The 17,986-nt window shown below is 39.8% G+C and overlaps 1 protein-coding gene across 1 annotated transcript in view; it reads left to right on the forward strand.

The window, feature by feature from the left end:
• The window catches only part of LOC112300359 (guanine nucleotide-binding protein G(q) subunit alpha), a 258,072-nt gene that overhangs the window by 78,623 nt on the left and 161,463 nt on the right, over positions 1-17,986 (forward strand). The window contains exon 2 of the mRNA XM_053923593.2: positions 14,618-14,802. Coding sequence (XP_053779568.1) covers positions 14,618-14,802 — 185 coding nt within the window. The remainder of the gene's footprint in view (positions 1-14,617; positions 14,803-17,986) is intronic.

The raw sequence follows: 17,986 nt of genomic DNA on the forward strand, positions 1-17,986 counted from the left end.
GCAAGAACTCAAATTATTAAAGTTTATTTAGAAAGTTACAGAGGTAGTAAAAGCGAGCCAGCTGGGCTGTGTAGGCTCAGGAGACAAGTTACAAAAGCAGAAGAAGGGCCTGTGGAGTTTTAGAGAGAGAAGGGGGAAGATGATGTGCTTGTGGAGAGGGAGGGGGACAGGAAAGGTGCCGAATGCCCTGAGAGGGAGAGCGCTGAGCGAGTGGCTTTAAAAGTTCTCAGGATGTGTGTGTGTGTGTCTGTGTAAGAACATTTTCAAGAACTGGTATGATGTTTGTATATGGATTTATAATCCACTTTTTCCATTTAAATATTCATTTATCATGAACATTTCATATTAAAGGTAATAAAATACCAATTTTCATGGCTGCATAGTCTCTCATTCATTTTATCCATCCTCTATTTTTGAATGTTTTAGATTTTAATTTTTTGATGTTTTTAACCAATTATGGGATATATATCCTCCATAGCTAATATTTGCAAAATGTAAAATTATTTCCTTGGGAAAAGACCCCAAGAACAGACTCACGGTGGTGGGGGAGAGGAGGGGAGTCTATACAATGTTGTAGTACATGATAGCTATTCCTGAACTTCCCTGGGAAGCCGCGGCTCCTTGAATTTCCCCCTATTTTTCTTAGTCCTGTATATTACCACTTAAAAACAATCTTTGCCAATTTAGTGAGTGAAAAATATTATGTTATTATTATATGAATTTATATTTTTAATACTAGTGAGGCCAAATTACTTTTTAATTGCTTAAAGTTTTTTTTTTGATGCTTTTTTTCTTTATTCAGAGATTTTTCTTTTTTAAAAAATATGACTTACAAATGCTTTTTATACATGTTACTATGAACTCTGTATATTTTTGCAAATATTTTCTCCTGGGGTGTAATTCTACTTTTAATGCACTGTGTAGTATGGAAGTGCGTATTTTTTGTAGAATTGCTTCCAGAAGCCAACACAAAGGTGTGTTCACACGGTCTCCCGTTTCTGTGGGACCATTGTACTTACTAGTACTTTGATAATGTGTTACATATTTATAAGATGACCTGATCAGTCACTCAGTGTGGAATTAGTCTTCTTACTTTCTTTTGCGATCCCATAGTGAGGCCTTACCTATAAGAGGGCACAGCTATTTAATGCAAGACGCTTTCCTGACGTTCTCTTCAGTGTAAGACTGAAGGTCCCGGTCTTACCGTGTGAGGCAAACGTCACTTTAACATCTCTAGCTCTTGACCCTGTAATATGCACCAGCGGGCCATTAGGTCTCTTTGCTAGCCCTGATACTCATTTTTACTCCACGTCCTGTATTTTTCACCTGTATGGTAAGTATGCCTTCCGGTTTTTTGATGCTGGGTTGCAACCCTCCTCCATTCTTTGTCTACCTGACTCGCCCGTAAAATCCAAGATACCCCCTTTATGGTATACGTCTGTTTTCTTCATGTATCCCCATGATAGAGTTAACTCCTCCTCAAATATTTTCAATGGCTCCTCATAGGCTGTTGAGTCAAATCCAAACTCTTTAGCATGTGTTAAGTGGAAAAAGTACAAAGCAACTACAACAAAGCCCAAATATAAATATGTACTTTGGAAGGAGAGGGAATGTGTTTACTAAGCAAGCTCTCCTAACAAAGTGGTCTGATATTTTGGCTAGTGAGATATTTGGCAACTCGTTAAAGTTTTATTACCTGAGATGAAAATATTCTGGGATTGCCTGTGGTAGTGGTTATGTGACTATACTGAAGACCACTGAGTTGTACATTTTAATCGGGTAAGTTGTAGGGCATATTAGTTATGTCTCGATAAAGCTGTCGTTAAAAAAGTGTATTACCTATACATTATAAAATCCCTATTTCTTTTATAGGACAATACAAGCAATAAGTAATGACTCAATCACCCTAGCAATAATATTTATTAATACGAATACACAATCAGGGGAAGTTTCCTCACCTATATTCTCAACTCTTGTTTGGGGAATATCTAGGATATCGTAAGTCACTCCTTTACTATGTAGTACATTAACAGGCTTTTTATAAAAGTCAGTGGTGAGTGTACTTGGGGAAGCCGTAGAAAGACAAGAGGACTGAAAGTGATTACTCTAGTGTCAGCATTAGACTAAAGGATTTGGTTTTGGGAGCTCTGCCTCAGTGGTACGTGTGTGCGCACACGTTTATATATATGGTTTTGTGAGTGCCTGAGATGTCACTGCACTTAGCAGTGCTTAGTGATTCAGTGTGTCTTTTTAAAAAATTTGTTCTAATATTTTGCATTCCGTTGATTGAATTTCTGCCAACTTCCTTACTGGTTCAGGTAAACAAGCACTGTGTAGGTGACACAAGCATTGTTTAAGTGACTGTTGTGCCTTTTGGTGTTGGAATAAATACTTCAGAGAATATTGCACAGAATAATGGTTGATTACTGGTTGTTTTGTTTTTACTCAAACTACTATTATCCCCCAGCCTCAAATGTTATATTAAAGTCAGTGTTAAAGAAATTGCATCAGTGTATATACTAATGTATTGATAATTTGGACATTTGTTGGGTCATGTGACCTAAAATCAGGACCCATTCCAAGAGTCTTTTTCCCTTTAACTCTAATTTTTGTTTCTTGGAACAATTCCATGGATTGTTTAGTAAGAGGAAAGGCTCAATTTAAATTAAGAGGGTAATTAGTTGCACTTCCCCTTTTATCAGTCAAATGGTAGGAAGTCATCATATGTGCAAGCTTACTAAACAGTAATAAAATGCACCAATGTGCTTTTCTCTACTTTTACTTCCTCAAGGAACAAATCTCGATGTCAGGCTGTCCTTTCTTTTTGCTGCCTGCTGGTTATACATTTCTAGGCGTGATCTTTCTGAGCAAAGAGTAGGTTGTATTCTTTCAGGAAGAAGGTGCATTTTCCATGGGTAACTTAGTTAAGAGTATGGATAAAGGCACTTTTTGTTTGAGACTCGGGATGACTAGTGCTATTTTTAAAAAAATCAAACAAACTAGAGGGCAAAAAGTGGAAGGCAGAACCTGCTTCATTACCACTGTGTTGCATGTTGGTTATTGTCACTGGCTTGAATGCTGGAGAAACATATGGCCATCAGGCAAAATAAATTAGAGTGCAGAATTTAAATTAATGAAACAGATCAAGGGGCAGCTCTTCAATGGACTGGGAGGATTGTCTCGACATCAGTTAGTGGGTTGCCTCCTGTCCTTGGACAGCGCATGTGAATGCTGGAGGTGCATCCTTGGATCGCTTTGGACTTGTTCAAATCTAAAAGAGCAAGAGCATTTCGAGGCCCTATCCTCAACGTTCCTGGAGCATTGATTACACTGGAGCTTCTTCCTCCCTCCATTGGTAAATGTTCCTGCTCTTTAAAGAAGCTGAATCTTAAAAATTATTTTCGTTTAACGCGTCTAGGGGAAGCGAGAACCCAAGTGATTTTCTAGTGCGTCTCTCCATGGTGTAGTTGTTGAATCCTCCGAGATTATCCTTTTGAAAATGATTAGCTTCAATAGCCCTTGCTGGTGGTATTCATGCTAGTAGTGAGACCCCCAGTAGGTACTATGGTTTTGATCAATGTTCACATTTCCTCCCAAGAGAAGATTTTAGATATGTGAGTGATGCATAAGTTTGGCTTGCTTGTATGTGTATGAGTGTTTTTTTAATTTGTGTTCTTTCTTTTCAGAAAAGGGAAATATTTCTTTGAGTTTAGTTTTCATTTTGTTTAAATCTCAGATGCTACAGGAATAGTGAATTTCTAAAAGTTCCTACTAGCTTGATAACCACCCTCGATGAGCTGAATCACTAACTCTTATTTTCCATAACACAGTCTCTCCTCAAGATCCTGTCGTAGTTTTATGCTTACTAGGCAGACATGGAACATATACAAGACCTCCTGAGTCTTCCTGATGTCATTATTTGAAATTTTGGGGTGATACTAACTCAAAAACCGTGCAGTATTCTTCACTCTGAATACCCACGTATTTTGTGAGACAGCCCAGATCGCAGCTCCTCTTAGCTGGAGCAGCACTCTCTCCCTCCCTCCAGCACCTTAATTCCCCTAGCTCAGAAGGTAATAATTTTTAGAGGTGCAAAGTAAAGAAGCCACATGAGTAAAAGCAAAAACAAAACAAAACAAAACTTGGTAGTTTTTAGTGAACTCATTTGAATTAGTATTTGAATACACAGTAAATAACAGGTCGTTTTTTTTTTCTGCCTTATGAGAAATATAGTAAATGGTTTTTAATCATCAAATCTGAAAGCCACAGGGGACTCTTGAGGTTACCCAGGCCCATTGCCTCATCTTCGGCGCTCAGACCAAATGACCATATGCGGACGTCTGTCTCCAGTGTGGCCGGCTTCAGAGGGCCCCTGGTGTCCGCCGGTGCGCTTTTCACACCACACACCTGTCTGTAGCTCATCCCCTGATGAACATGAAATGAGGTCGAAAATGGCATTTCAGATCAACCTGGACCTTTTCCTGTTGTACAAATTTAACTTGTTGCTTTCCCATAGGGAGGGCCCTGTGAGCCATTCTTTCCTGAGGAAGTATTGTTACTTACTGGTTGACTGAGGCCTTCAGAGTGCTTTCCAAAGTGCATCTCATTATTTCCCACCCAGTGCATCTTTGAAGCTTATGATTATGTGTAACTGAAAGATCTGGAACACTTACTCTCAGGCGTTTTATTATCTGAAATGATGTTGAAAGATCTGTGGGTAGATATTTATTCTGAAAGGTTCTTCTTAAAATGTTGTAATTATTATGGCCTGGTATTTTTATGGTATCTTTATGCATTTTAAGTAATGTTCAACAAAGTCCTGTTTCTCTCTAAAGAAGTGTGCATATAGCAGTGTCGCTACTTTACAGATATAAGCCATCGGTGTGTTTGTGCGTGTGTGTATATCAGAGGTTAGACACTTTCATATCTTTTCTACATAAGGAGCTTCATTTCGTAGGAAATGAAATTACAGTCCTGGTTCTTCAGTCTGCTCTGACTCATCCATTAGCATAAGGACGTCATTCATGGCTGTGTCCTTGCCTTTTTGTTGGAGGCCTGGAGAATGTAGGACACAAATTGTCTTTTCTGTGTCATGTGTCTTCTCCACCTCAAGCCCTTAGACCTTGTAGGTACACAAAAAGTGCTTTTGGTCGGAATGAGTAAGCATTGCAAACTGAACAAAGTCCTCTCTACCCACATCGTTTCATCTACGGGCTTCTCTGAGAGTCTGGGATCTCCATCCACCGAGCTACTCAAGCCAGAAATCTGGGAGTCACTCTTGTGTCTTCTCCCTTTCCCCTGCTTCTCATCTCCAGACTAACTCCTGACTGATTCTGCTTCTCTCCAGCGTGTCTCCTGTCATTCTGGTCCAAACGACCATTGTCTCTTTCTTGGATTGCTGAACTACCCTACTAGATTGTCCTTAAAACTCATTATTTACGTAGTGTAAGTCAGTCCATTTTACTTCCCTGGTTAAAATTCTTCAAAGCTTTTTAGTGTATTGAGACTAAAATTTAAACTGGTTACCTGAAATACTATGCCCCATGTGACTCTTTCCCCACCACCTGATGTGCCTCAGCCACACCGGCCCTCTTGCTCCAACATGCCAGCCAAGCTTGCTCCCCCTTTGACCTCTCTTTCAGCTGGTCCACTGCCTAGAATGCTATTTCCCTCTAATTTCCTTGTGGCTAGATCTTGAGTATTCAGGTATCAGCATAAAAGCATCTTCTTAGAAAGGCCTTTCTCTGGCTTCCCAAACTGAAGTAGCTGAAGCAGCTGCCCTGTCACTCTGTGTTTCACTATTCTTTAAATCTCGAATGCGTAGTGTTCGTCTCCTTCTGATAGTTTGTTACTCATTCATTTATTTACCTAATGTCAGCTGCCACTCACACTTGCGGTTGCCTTTGTGAGAGCAAGGGTCTATGTGTCCTGTAACCTGTGCCTAGAAGACTGTCTGGCATGGAGTATACACCCAATAAAATTATGAGTAAACAATTCAAGCCAAAAATCCCCAAGCACTATGGCTTTCGAGTATTTTGGTGGATGGAGACGTAGAATCAGGGCTGAGACTAGGGTAAGATGAGTAAGTTACTTGCCGTGGATACAGTATTTAATGCAGCTTCTCAGATGCTAGAGTGGTACAGCACTGTTATAGTCCTGTCTTTGTTTAAAATTGTGATACTCTGTTCATCACGAATTATTTTGGCATTAATTTTGATTTTTAAAAATAATGCATTAAAATGCCATTTCTCTCGATTACTTCATTTTGCCCTGCCCCTCCCCCCAGCCCTGTATCAGACTATTCTCTCATTTTCCCACGTGGTTGTGCGTTATAAGTTAAAGCTACTATTTATTGAGTTCCTTACATGTACCAGACACTGAGCTTGACTTGGATTAACTCGCTGAAAACTCAAGCAGAGCTATAAAGCAGATAGTAGTCATATTACAGATGGGACAACCAGCTTTGAGAGGACAGGTACGTCACCCAAGGTCACAGAGCTGTAAGTAGGAGGAAGCAGGACAGCAGCACATGCAGAATATGTCAGACATAGGGTAGAAATAGACTTAGAAACGGGAGAGAGGATAGGATTGTTGACATCTTTGCATATTTTCTCTATCGTTCTTGCGAGGTCTTTAAATATGCAGTGAGCAAGGGAGCGGTTGGTCTCTGGTTGGCTAGGGAAGTGGAGGAAGAGGGAATAGATGGCATATCAGTGAGCTGCTTTTGGAGACTCGGTATGTTCCATACATTTTATTGATCACCATCTGGGAGCACATTAGGGGACATGAAAAACCACGTGTTTGGATCAAATGCTCCATTATATTTAGAAATGTTTCTTTGACAAATAGCTTTAAAGTGTAGAATGACTTTGGGAAAACGTTTTTGGGTTATTAAAAAAGTCACTGCACACCACACATAAAAATATTAGTAGATTAGTTAAATGTAAAATATAAAGTCATAAAAACTAGAATAAAGTACATCTATGGGACTTTTTAAAAACATAAATCAATTGAAGAAATCACAAAAGAAAGCACAGATGAATTAAATACAAATTTTAAATTTACATACCAAATTTTGCCAGTAAATGAAAAGAAAATGTCATGTTGGGGGAATATTTGTAACTAAGGATTAACTTTGTTTTAAAAACTCAATTGTTCTAAGAAATCAATAAGAAAGACACAGAGTCCTCAAATTAAAAATAATAGGCACATTTGTAGAAGAAATGAAAATGACTTAAATAGGAAACAAGTTTCATACATAAAGATGTAAGTTAAAACAAAAATTTATTTTTGTCTCCCACATTGTAAGTAGTAAAAAAGTATAGTGCTGGTTAAAAAAAGGGGGGATGGGTGAAGAAGATTCTGATGGATGAGTCAACTGGTACACCTGTGAGGTCAGAGACTCTATGACTCATTCACCTAATTGCATTTGTGTGTTGTTCTAAGGAAGGAGAAGTTCAGGCAAGATTTTTCTTCGTCTTTTGTGACAATGTTTATCACAACATTTTTTATAATTGAAAAATTAGAAATACTGAAAATGTGTTTTGATGGGAATTCTTCAATAATCACACACCTTTATGATTGCCTTTAACACATTCATTATTAACTTTTTCTGAAGAATAGTATCTTGGAATAATTATCATAATATGGTAAGTGAAAAATAACACAGCATTATTTCAGTTTTAGAAAAAGAACACAAAAAGTACATTTGCCTAGAAAAGGAGATTGGAAAGAAATATAGTAAAATGTTTAAATTTTAGCAATTTGGAAAATTCTTCTGTTTTTCTGAATTTTCTGTAATAACTTATTTAGGTTGGAGTTGGCTTTTATTTTTAAATATTTAAATAAATATTCTAGGATTAATAATATAAAATAAGCATTTGTATCATTATTAGAAAGTCTTACAGTAATAATCTCTGCATCTCTGCCATTTAATGTGTGGTAAATATTTATAGCTTTTATGTGTTTGAAAAGTGATTTATAAAAAGCCAGTTTGTGAGGATAGACGATGAGGAGCCCTGGGCAGATAGGAGGCCTTGGTGGACTCTACCATCTTCTTCCTCATTAGTTATCAGGCAGCAGAATCCTTGAACAAGTCACTTTCCCTCCTTGTAAAGTGCGTGAATTCAGGACTTGTCAAAGTTTTTCTCTGAAACACACTAAGAGGCAGGAGTGAACATTCACTCCTCGAGAAGGAAAGGATGGTAGGAGGTTGGGCAAGTTGGCTCAAAGTCACCCCTTGTAAAAGTTTTAGCATGAAAATTTATGTAAACTTCTCTTCTTCTCCAAACAACACTGATGTTTTTAAATTTTTTAAAAATTTGAGGTATAGTTATATACCATAAAATACACCATTTTAAAGTACACATTTTAATGTTTTTTTTTTTTTTTTTTTTAGTAAATTCAGAAATTTGTAGAACCAACCAATGCCAGAATGTAATACAGAGATATTTGCCATGGATACTCCATGGTAAATGGATTTTGCAAGAAAATGCTCTTCCACCTTTGAGTAACTTTGGAAGCACTACCAGGTACTTTCCCAGGAGGGTTTTACCATTTTGAGATGCCCAGGACTAGATGATTTTCTAGATATTTTTCACAGTTGCATTTTCAGTGTATTTTGCCTGTCATTCCCTTAAAAACAACTGAACTGGATGAGTTGTTATGAATAATCCTGATTACCACTAACTTACCCATCTATTCAGTTTTCGTTCACAGTTAGTGAGACTACATTCACTAAGTACATGCTACTTTTAAAAAACTACTACTTTCTGCCAGACCTTGTTGGGGTTAAAGGGGTAAGTGTCCCCAACCCTCACCTTCAAAGGACAGTCTTTAAAGGAGACAAAGTTATGGTGGTTTGGGTACTAGAGCCACTCAGTTTGAGGTTCAGGTTTCTAATTTAAGTGGAAGAGAACATGCAGAGGGCTGAACACATGTATTTTACAGTGTGTGGCCTGGAACGTGGACAACGCATGGATCGTGTTTTGGCTCAATGTTATTAAATCATTTTTATCTCAGTGCTATTAATTTTTTGCAGGTGTGGGTTGATAATGTGCTTGTGGGTTGAAAATTCCAGTTCTACTGTATCCAAGCTAATGTGGAAGTGTCCCAAGTCCAGCTTTGGTGGTGCTGAGACTCCATATTGTAGACTCTTGGGCTAAACCAGTGGACCGAGGGAGAAACTCCCAGCCTCACAAGAGAGTTCGTTGGAGAGACCTACAGGGTCCTGGAATGTACACAGACCTACCCACCTGGGAATCAGCACCAGAAGGACCCAATTTGCTTGTGGGTAGTGGGGGAAGTGACTGAAAGCTGGCCAAGAGCTGAGCTGAGCACTGTTTCCTCTCAGGCTCCTCCCCCACATACAATGCCACAAAGCAGTAAAGTGGGTTGCTCTGCCCTGGTGAATACTGAAGGCTCTGCCCCTTACAAAGTCACAGGTGTGCTGAAACAAAGAAATATGGCCCAAATGAAAGAACATCAAAGTTCCAAAACTAGAACTAAACAATGAAGAGAGAGCCAACCTGTTAGATGCAGAGTTCAAAACACTGGTGATTAGGTTGCTCACAGAAATGGTTGAGTATGGTCACAAAATAGAGGAAAAAGTGAAGGCTATGTCAAGTGAAATAAAAATATACAGGGAACCCACGGTGAAGGGAAGGAAACCAGGACTCAAATCAATGATTTGGACCAGAAGGAAAAAATAAACAATCAACCAGAACATAATGAAGAAATAAGAATTCAAAAAAAATGAGGAGAGGCTTAGGAACCTCTGGGACAACTTTAAACATTACAATAGCCGAATCATAGGGGTACCAGAATGAGAAGAGGAAGAACAAGAAATTGAAAACTTACTTGAAAAAATAATGGAGAACTTCCCTAATCTGGCAAAGGAAATAGACTTCCAGAAAGTTCAGAGAGTCCTAAAGAAGTTGGACCCAAGGAAGCATACACCAAGGAACATCATAATTAAGTTACCCACGATTAAAGATAAGGAGGGAATCTTAAAAGCAACAAGAGAAAAGGAGACAGTTACCTACAAAGAAGTTCCCCTAAGACTGTCAGCTGATTTCTCAAGACAAACCTTGCAGGCAAGAAGGGGCTGGAAAGAATATTCAAAGTCATGAAAGGCAAGGACCTACATCGAATATTACTCTATCCAGTAAAGCTTTCATTTAGAATGAGAGGGCAGATAAAGTGCTTCTCAGATAAGGTCAAGTTAAAGGAGTTCCTCATCACCAGGCCCTTATTATATGAAATGTTAAAGGGACTTATCTAAGAAAAGAAGACCCAAACTCTGAACAGTGAAATGACAACAAACTCACAACTGTTGACAACTGTGAACCTAAAAAAAAAACACAAACAAAAATGAAAACAAACTAAACAGACAACTAGAACAAGAACAGAATCACAGAAATGGAGATCACATGGAGGGTTATCGAGGTAGGGGTGGCAGGGAGATAATGGGGCAGAAGGTGCAGGGAATAAGAAGCATAAATGGCAGGTACAAAATAGACAGGGGAACGTTAAGAATAGTACAGGAAATGGAGAAGCCAAAGAACTTATATATATGACCCATGGATATGAAGTAAGAGGGAGGGATGCTAGTGGGAGGAAGGTTGCAGGGTGGAGGGGAATAAAGGGAAGAAAAAAATGGGAGGACTATAATAGCATAATCAATAAAATATATTTTAAAAAAGAAGTTAATGCGTTACTGAATTTAAAACTGTCAAGTAGGGTGGGGTATAAGAAAAATGGCCCTGCCTTTAGAAATTAATTCTGTAGAACTCTCTACAGATCACATCATGCAAATGGGCAGAAAACTCAGTGGAAACTAGAGATGCTTAGTATGAGCAGGATATGTAGAGTAAGTATGGATTTGTGGCCGAGGCTGGATGTAGAAGTCCTCGTGTTGAAAGATTTTGGCAAAGCCTACAATGGCAGTGTCGGATTGTGTGGAAGAGTGTGTATGTCTAGCAGGTAGTATGCTGTGTTCTGACTGCTGATAGAGTGATGCTCCACAGTAGGATATTGAATTCACATTTGATGTTCGGATGGAAGGACATGTGAAGTGAACTGATCTTTCTGTGCTTTATTTTGGATAGGGAAGAAAAAAAATTAAGTATCCTTCAAAGCCAATTGTGCATGCTGCGTGAAATGGCCTTTTTAATAGCACGATTCTTAAAGTCTCATTTCTGGGTATTTTGATGAGCTGGGATAAGAAAAGGCAGAGTACTTGCCGAAAACTATAGATGACTTTTCTGGGGGAGGGTTTCAGCCACTGAACGAGAAAAGCAGGAGGTTTGTGGGACTCATGCCCTTGTCTGTGTTGATAATGTCTGTTAATGTTACTAATGTGGTGGGAGATACATTCAAATTAGCAAAAGTGAAACACCCCCAACCCCCGCCCCGACGTGTACATTTTATGTCAAGGCTCCTTGCTAGATTTTATTTTATAAGTGACTTTGGAAACAGATTTCTATTTCTTTACATAGGTCAAGAGTTACTTGTGCCCTGGGCTGTGAAAAGAGGTTAGTTAGCCACCACTGCGTTCATGAAGCAGTCTCCTGGTGGGAAAGTCTGCTTTCTTTCATTCAGAGCTGAAGAATTGTGAATCTCTCATTATACTTTCATGTGGCCTTAGGAAAAAAAAATGTCATTTTATGTAATCTGGGAATAGCTGGGGCTTTTTATTGTACCAGATATTTTTTTCATACTAATCCTGAGTAGATTGTTAAAATGTCCCCTTCAAACCGCTGAGAATGTTGTATGAGTCTATAAAAATAGAACTCCATGCTCTTTGGACTCTACATTTGTTAGGAACCAGTCATTTATTTCTGTGATAAAAATCTCTACAGAATAAAGAAGCTGAGTTTTTCTGCTTGGTTGATGGTTTAGTTCATATACTTTCTTTTGAATGAAATCCACTATTAGTACAGAATACTGTTTTAGTTAACTACTTTTATCATTCTGCCTACAACATTTATGTCACATAGATTTTTTCCTCCTAAGTGAAGCTTGGCTTCACTTTGAATTTGCTGCATTTATATAATTAAATCAAAGTGCGAACAGCAAGTTCAAGAGTGAAATTTACTGGGAGGGATGGCCAGTCAGTTGGAATATGGCACCAAGATTCAAAATGGGTCCCCATTAATAAAATAGCATTTAGAAATTCATAATTAGGTTAAATGGATAAAAGTGGGCTGTGGTTAAAGCCAGGTTGAGACATTTTTGACTGTGGGCAGTGGAAATTAATTATCTGAATTTCTGGCAGCTGTGACCAGCTCTGACCAGTGGGACCTTGAACGTGTTGGGTGTTTCGGGGTTCTAACCTTCCACGCAGAACTACAGCTTCCCCTCTGCAAACGCAGACTCCCAGCCACAGAGCTGGCCCTTGAACGGTGGGGTGTGAACTGCTCCACTGTAAGTGGACTGCGCAGCGCAGACCCTTGTTGTTCCCAGTCACCTGAAGTGACAAACCCAGACTGGCCAGCTGAAAGCTGGGCTTGAGCGCTCGCGCTGGTTGCTACTAGCCGTGTCGTCCTGGCCACGGTGCCTCCCTGTCCAAGGCCGTTTCCTTTGCACGGAATGAGGACGAACACATCTCCCTCACAGATTTTTGAGAGGTTAAAATGACCGTGTATTTCCAAGTGTTTGGCAATGCATAGCGGATGAAGGAGAGAGGAGAGGATATTCAGAGACAGAGACCACTGTTTCCCGTGACTGTGTGAGATGGGACTTGGGAGGAGACAGAAGAACCGGCGCACATGCGTGTTCTGGGGGACAAATGCTGGATTTATTAGTACTTTGGGGGAGAGTCAGGAGCCTGGATTCTGTTTGGGGCCCTATCATTTCTTCATTATGATTGGCCTTCGCAATGATTGGCCTAGAAGAGTGTTAAGAGTGTGAGTTAGTGATTAGAAGCCAGTGCTTTATAAATAAGATTTATAAAATAAGGGCAGAGGAAGAAGAGGGTACCCTCCACTCCCTTGCTTTCCTGCTCCTTCATCTTATTAGGCTGCCGTGGCTTTCTTTTTGGTGTTGTAGTCAGGGTCCCTACAGAAAACACGTGGCACACTTCAGCTGGGTGACTGAGGAACAGGGACCTGGAGAGCGCCGCCCAGCTGGGGCTGGGCCTTCTTCTTAGAGGGGATGCAGCATATTTTGATGCTTTTGCAGGGAGGGGCTGGGGGAATAAAAGCCACATCCTTATTTTCCTGCTCTCTGGTCTCCTTCTGGTGTCTCCCATGGACTAAATCCAAGTGGAAGACTGAGGACAAGAGAAATGTTATCAAATCTTTGCCGGTTGGCCTCCTGGGGAACCAAGCAAGATGAGAAAACTTGGAGAGGAAGTCTGGGTGTGTCTGAAGCAACAGGAAATTATTTTACTTTGGAGTTGATTTTGGGATTCTTTTTTCTTAACCGTTAATTTCCTTCCCATTCATTCACCGATTTCACATTCTTGGAAGTCTGCATTAGTGTGTTTGTTGCCCAGGGGCTTAGTGACTAGGTCCAAAGAGTTGCCAAGTGTACACTAACTATTCTTGCACGCTTTCAGTGAACCACCAGCCACTGTAGTTTATATTTCATCTCCTACTTTAGTGTTTTTATTTTTTCATTTTGGGGGGATGAGTATATAGAAGTTTCTCTGATGGCCAGGAGAAAGAGGCGCTGTTGCCCGATTCGCTTTCCTTTTCTTTGCATACCATTAACCTCACACACTGAGATTTCTGTTGTTGTTGTGGGAAGAAACTGGCAGAGATTCTCATTTGATGTTTGGGTCTGTGGTTGGGCGCTCAGAGCAAGCCTCTGTGATAGGGATAATATACAAAGAAGCAATCTAGAGTTTTGGGTTTTGTTTTGTTTTGGTTTTTTTACTACATACTTTGTATTGCTTGGGAAAGTAAAGGTACTAGTTTCTTTCTATAAATTGTTGATTATGAGAAATGATTTCATAGCTTTATTTCTATTAGAGATGCTACCTTTTAGATAATTTTTTTTCAGTATTCACAGCTGGGATTATATTCTGCCAACCAACACCCCTAGAAATCAATACAGTTGCTGTCCAGAAACATCTTCATTCTTACCTGGTTACTGTGCTCTCTGTATACCCCATTTTAAAATAAGAGAAAGTGTCTAGAAACTTTCAGACGTTTTTCTCTTATCACTGTCTGAGCAGCATTTGCGGAAGTGCGTTGTCATTCCCAGATCCAAATGCTGGCTAAACAACCTAGCCTCCTGCAAGTGTTTCCGATATTCCTTAGGGAAGAGAGCATTACCAAGTGTTATTCTATTCAGAAGATGCTGTTACCATTGTGTTTCTTAGAAGATACGTGGTTACACATCACCATCAAAATTCATGTTGATTGGCTTCCAGAGGGGTGACAGGTAATTTTTTTAAGCTCTATTGCCTCTGAAATGGACTCTCGCTCTCTAATTTTGCCAAGTGCTTACTATGGGTGGCATGTCTTCCTCTGGTGATGCCAATCTGCTTTCCTGGGGTGCCCCTCTGAGCAGGGGAATGTCACGTCCAAGCTGCCATTTCTAGTTTAGTGGTCTGGGAGACTGTGGGAAGGTGTCATGGTCTGATGAGCTTCTGTTGTCCATCTTTCAGGGACAGGAGAGAGTGGCAAGAGTACGTTTATCAAGCAGATGAGAATCATCCACGGTTCGGGATACTCCGATGAAGACAAAAGGGGCTTCACCAAGCTGGTGTACCAGAACATCTTCACGGCCATGCAGGCCATGATCAGAGCCATGGACACGCTCAAGATCCCCTATAAGTACGAGCACAATAAGGTAGGCATGGCTGTCATGGCAACCAGCGGCCAAGCCGGCCACAGTGCGCCTCTGGGATGGATGCCTAGTGGGTTTTTGCAATGGACATTTTTCATCTCATCCTAAATGGGACTTCTAATGGTCCAATAAGTTGTTTTTAGATGGTTTTTTTGGTAAATATTTAAAGTCACATATATAAAAAATTGGAGTTGTGTTCTTAGTCATCAATGAAGGACATATTTGGATGTGTGATGATAAATATATGGAGGTTTAAAATTTAGGGGCTCAACATTCCACTGAGAAGACAGTTTGTAAGGTCAAGACGAGCCGACCAAAGTGAGGGAATTCAGAGAAGAGGCGGTAGCCTTGCTTCAACCTCCCACGCCTTGTGCTTCCTTGAAAAAAGAATGAAAATAGCTTAAGACCATTCTGTCCAGTTTAATTTTGGATTTTGTGACTTCCTTTCAGAAGTACCACAGGCTTCATTTTATTTCAAAATAGGTCCATCTGCCACATCCAATAACCTTTCAGACATGTTTCTCTGCAGTTGTGTTAAAGTCATGGAAACTTCTAAAATAATTTGATAAAGAGTTAGGGAAAAAACATTGAGATGTGCAGCTTTTTAGGAGGCCAGCAAACTTCTCCCATATCCAGCAGGCTCTCTTCGTTGGAATAGAAAGCCAGGTTTACATTTGGGTGGGAACAAATGCTGCCGTCGCTCCGCTCACCCTTCAGATGCTACAGATACGAGATCTCCAACGAGGCTGCTGCTTGCAGTGCCGGGGTGCCGGCCCGGGTCTGGGTCCGGGTCCGAGTGGCGCTGCAGGTGCCCCGCAGGAAGCTCTGAGGCAACGACTGCCGTTACCCCAGGGAGTGACCACTGTGCAGGGCCCCCATCCTGAGGGAAGGGAGCTCCATTTGGAATTTGTAGGAAGGTCCTTACAGTCTGATTTCTTCCACTCTGTTCATCAGTCAGTACTTTCACTGATGGACGCAGTCTTGTTCCTTAGGGCTCGTAGGTGCTGATCTTACAGTCAGTTAGCAAATCTTACCTCTTGTTGACAGAACACTGTATTTCTACCTACAGTTAATTTAGGGTCTTTCATTGAAACTTCCATTCTGTCAGTAGTATTGATAATATACCCTTGAGGATATTTCCATATGCCAGGTTCAATAGCTAGTAGCAAGGACTTAGCATGCCCTGTGTGACTGATAAACAGATTTAATTCACAAAAATTAATTATAGATAAGATAAAGCAGTTTTGTGTACCTTCATTTCTGTTACTATCTAGAAGTTTCTAACTATACAAATCATCTTAAAATCAGGCATTTCTGTTTCTTGAACAGTTCCTTAAAATTAACTGGCTGCTTCTTATCTAATGATATCCTTACACTTATTTTTTCAATGGCAACAAGAGAGTTTGGCCACAAATAACGGAGAGACCCTCCACAAATATTCCTTCCTGTTTCTATTCTCAAGAGTGAAAAGATCTGGGAGGGCGTGTGAGCCGGTGGCCATCACGCCTGAACCAGATGAGACTGTGTGGGTATCTAAGCCTGAATTTAAAAGGGTCAGGACTTTTTCCCCCTAAGAAAGCTCATGTAATGAATTTCTGAAATAGACAACATGCTTGTTTTGTTGCAGTTGCGAGACAATTCTGTTGAAGGAAAAAAAATTTTTTTTTTATGCCAGTGACTTTTCCAAACTACAATTGATGGATAATGTGATGATCCGATGAATTTTGGCTGAGTTACCTTGTGCAGTGTGATTGGTGTGTGTGTGTTTGTGTGACAATAGACACATGTTGCCAGTTTACACCTTATAATAGTCTCCCTAAACTCTACCAAAAAACTCATCTTTTTTGGATGCTCCAGAAGCATCCTTCAGGATCTTGCCTTGATGTTAGATTTTCATATGAAGATCATTTGTTGTAAAGTCATGTAGTTGTAGAAAACGGTGTGGAATTTACGCCTTATTCAAAAACACCTCGAAGAATACCTAACAGTGTGTATTATTTGAGCTCTTTGTGTCAATTCTAGTTAAGCAGACGTTACTGTGTTGAATACCATTCAGTTAGAAATCAACATCACAGTAATTATATTAATATGATTTTTCTCAAATATCATAATTGTCCTGTGAAATCTCCAATGGCTCTTGGTTACTTAACACACTTACTAAAAACTGTGGCATTAGTATGCGCTGACCTCTGAATTAAACATCCTTTAATATGTTTAATCCCCTCTAAGTCATAATATAAATTACTTTCACATGTGTTCCATTTTCACTACAACATTTGTATTCTAATGCATCGCACTCCCCTTGCTTCATTAGCTTCCTGAGCTCGGCCTACCCCTTGACTTTGTTAATGCTTGCTAAGGAATTATGTTGTCTCCTCCCTATTCAACCCCACTGCGGCTACCTCCCAGAGTTCTTCTCTCTTCTCCCCATAGTACTGAGTATTCCTATCCTCCTTCAGCAGAACCTGTCATGGCTTATTTGTAATTGTCTTACTTGTGTTAATTATGACAGTTTTGGTGGTGATCTGATTTCCTGACTAGACTCTACTAAGCTCCTTGAAAGTGAACATTGTGTTAGTTCCATCTTGGTATTCTTCATCATCCTTGGCATTGTGTCTTGTACATAGTAGAGGCTCAGAAAATTTCTTGTTGTGTGAACAGTTAAATCATTTGTAAGCATAAACAATAGGCAGTCTCCTCTTTTGCCTCCAAAGTGATTGAGATGATTATTTATATCAACAGATAGCTGTCAAAATCGTTTATCTGCATAAGAGAATAAATGCCTGTGCTGTCAGGCATGCAGAGAAGTCTAGCTAGAGCTAGGCAGAACTTTACAGTTTGGGAAGAGACGAGGGAGGGGCTCTCTGGAGAGGAGGAATGGCCGAAGAGAATGTTGAGAAAAAGGAATGTGCATGCAGTGTATAAATTGGCCAGTTTACCTTGAGTAGAATTCTTCCAGAGGAGAAATGGAAAACAAGAACCAAAATGTGGTAGAGGATGTGCTTGTGAAAGGTTCTGAATCCAGGCTAAGAAATCTGAGTTTTATTTTCTCGTGTTTATGATACTTACTTAATATTTTATGTTTTGGTTAGAATTTTCTACAGAAGGTTTTGGTTACAATATGCTTTATATTTTATAAATAGTCTTAAGGGGTTTAGTGTGCATTTTATTAGCAATTGCTGGGAAG

This window comes from Desmodus rotundus, chromosome 1 (genome assembly GCF_022682495.2).
Source record: "Desmodus rotundus isolate HL8 chromosome 1, HLdesRot8A.1, whole genome shotgun sequence".
NCBI lineage: Eukaryota > Metazoa > Chordata > Mammalia > Chiroptera > Phyllostomidae > Desmodus > Desmodus rotundus.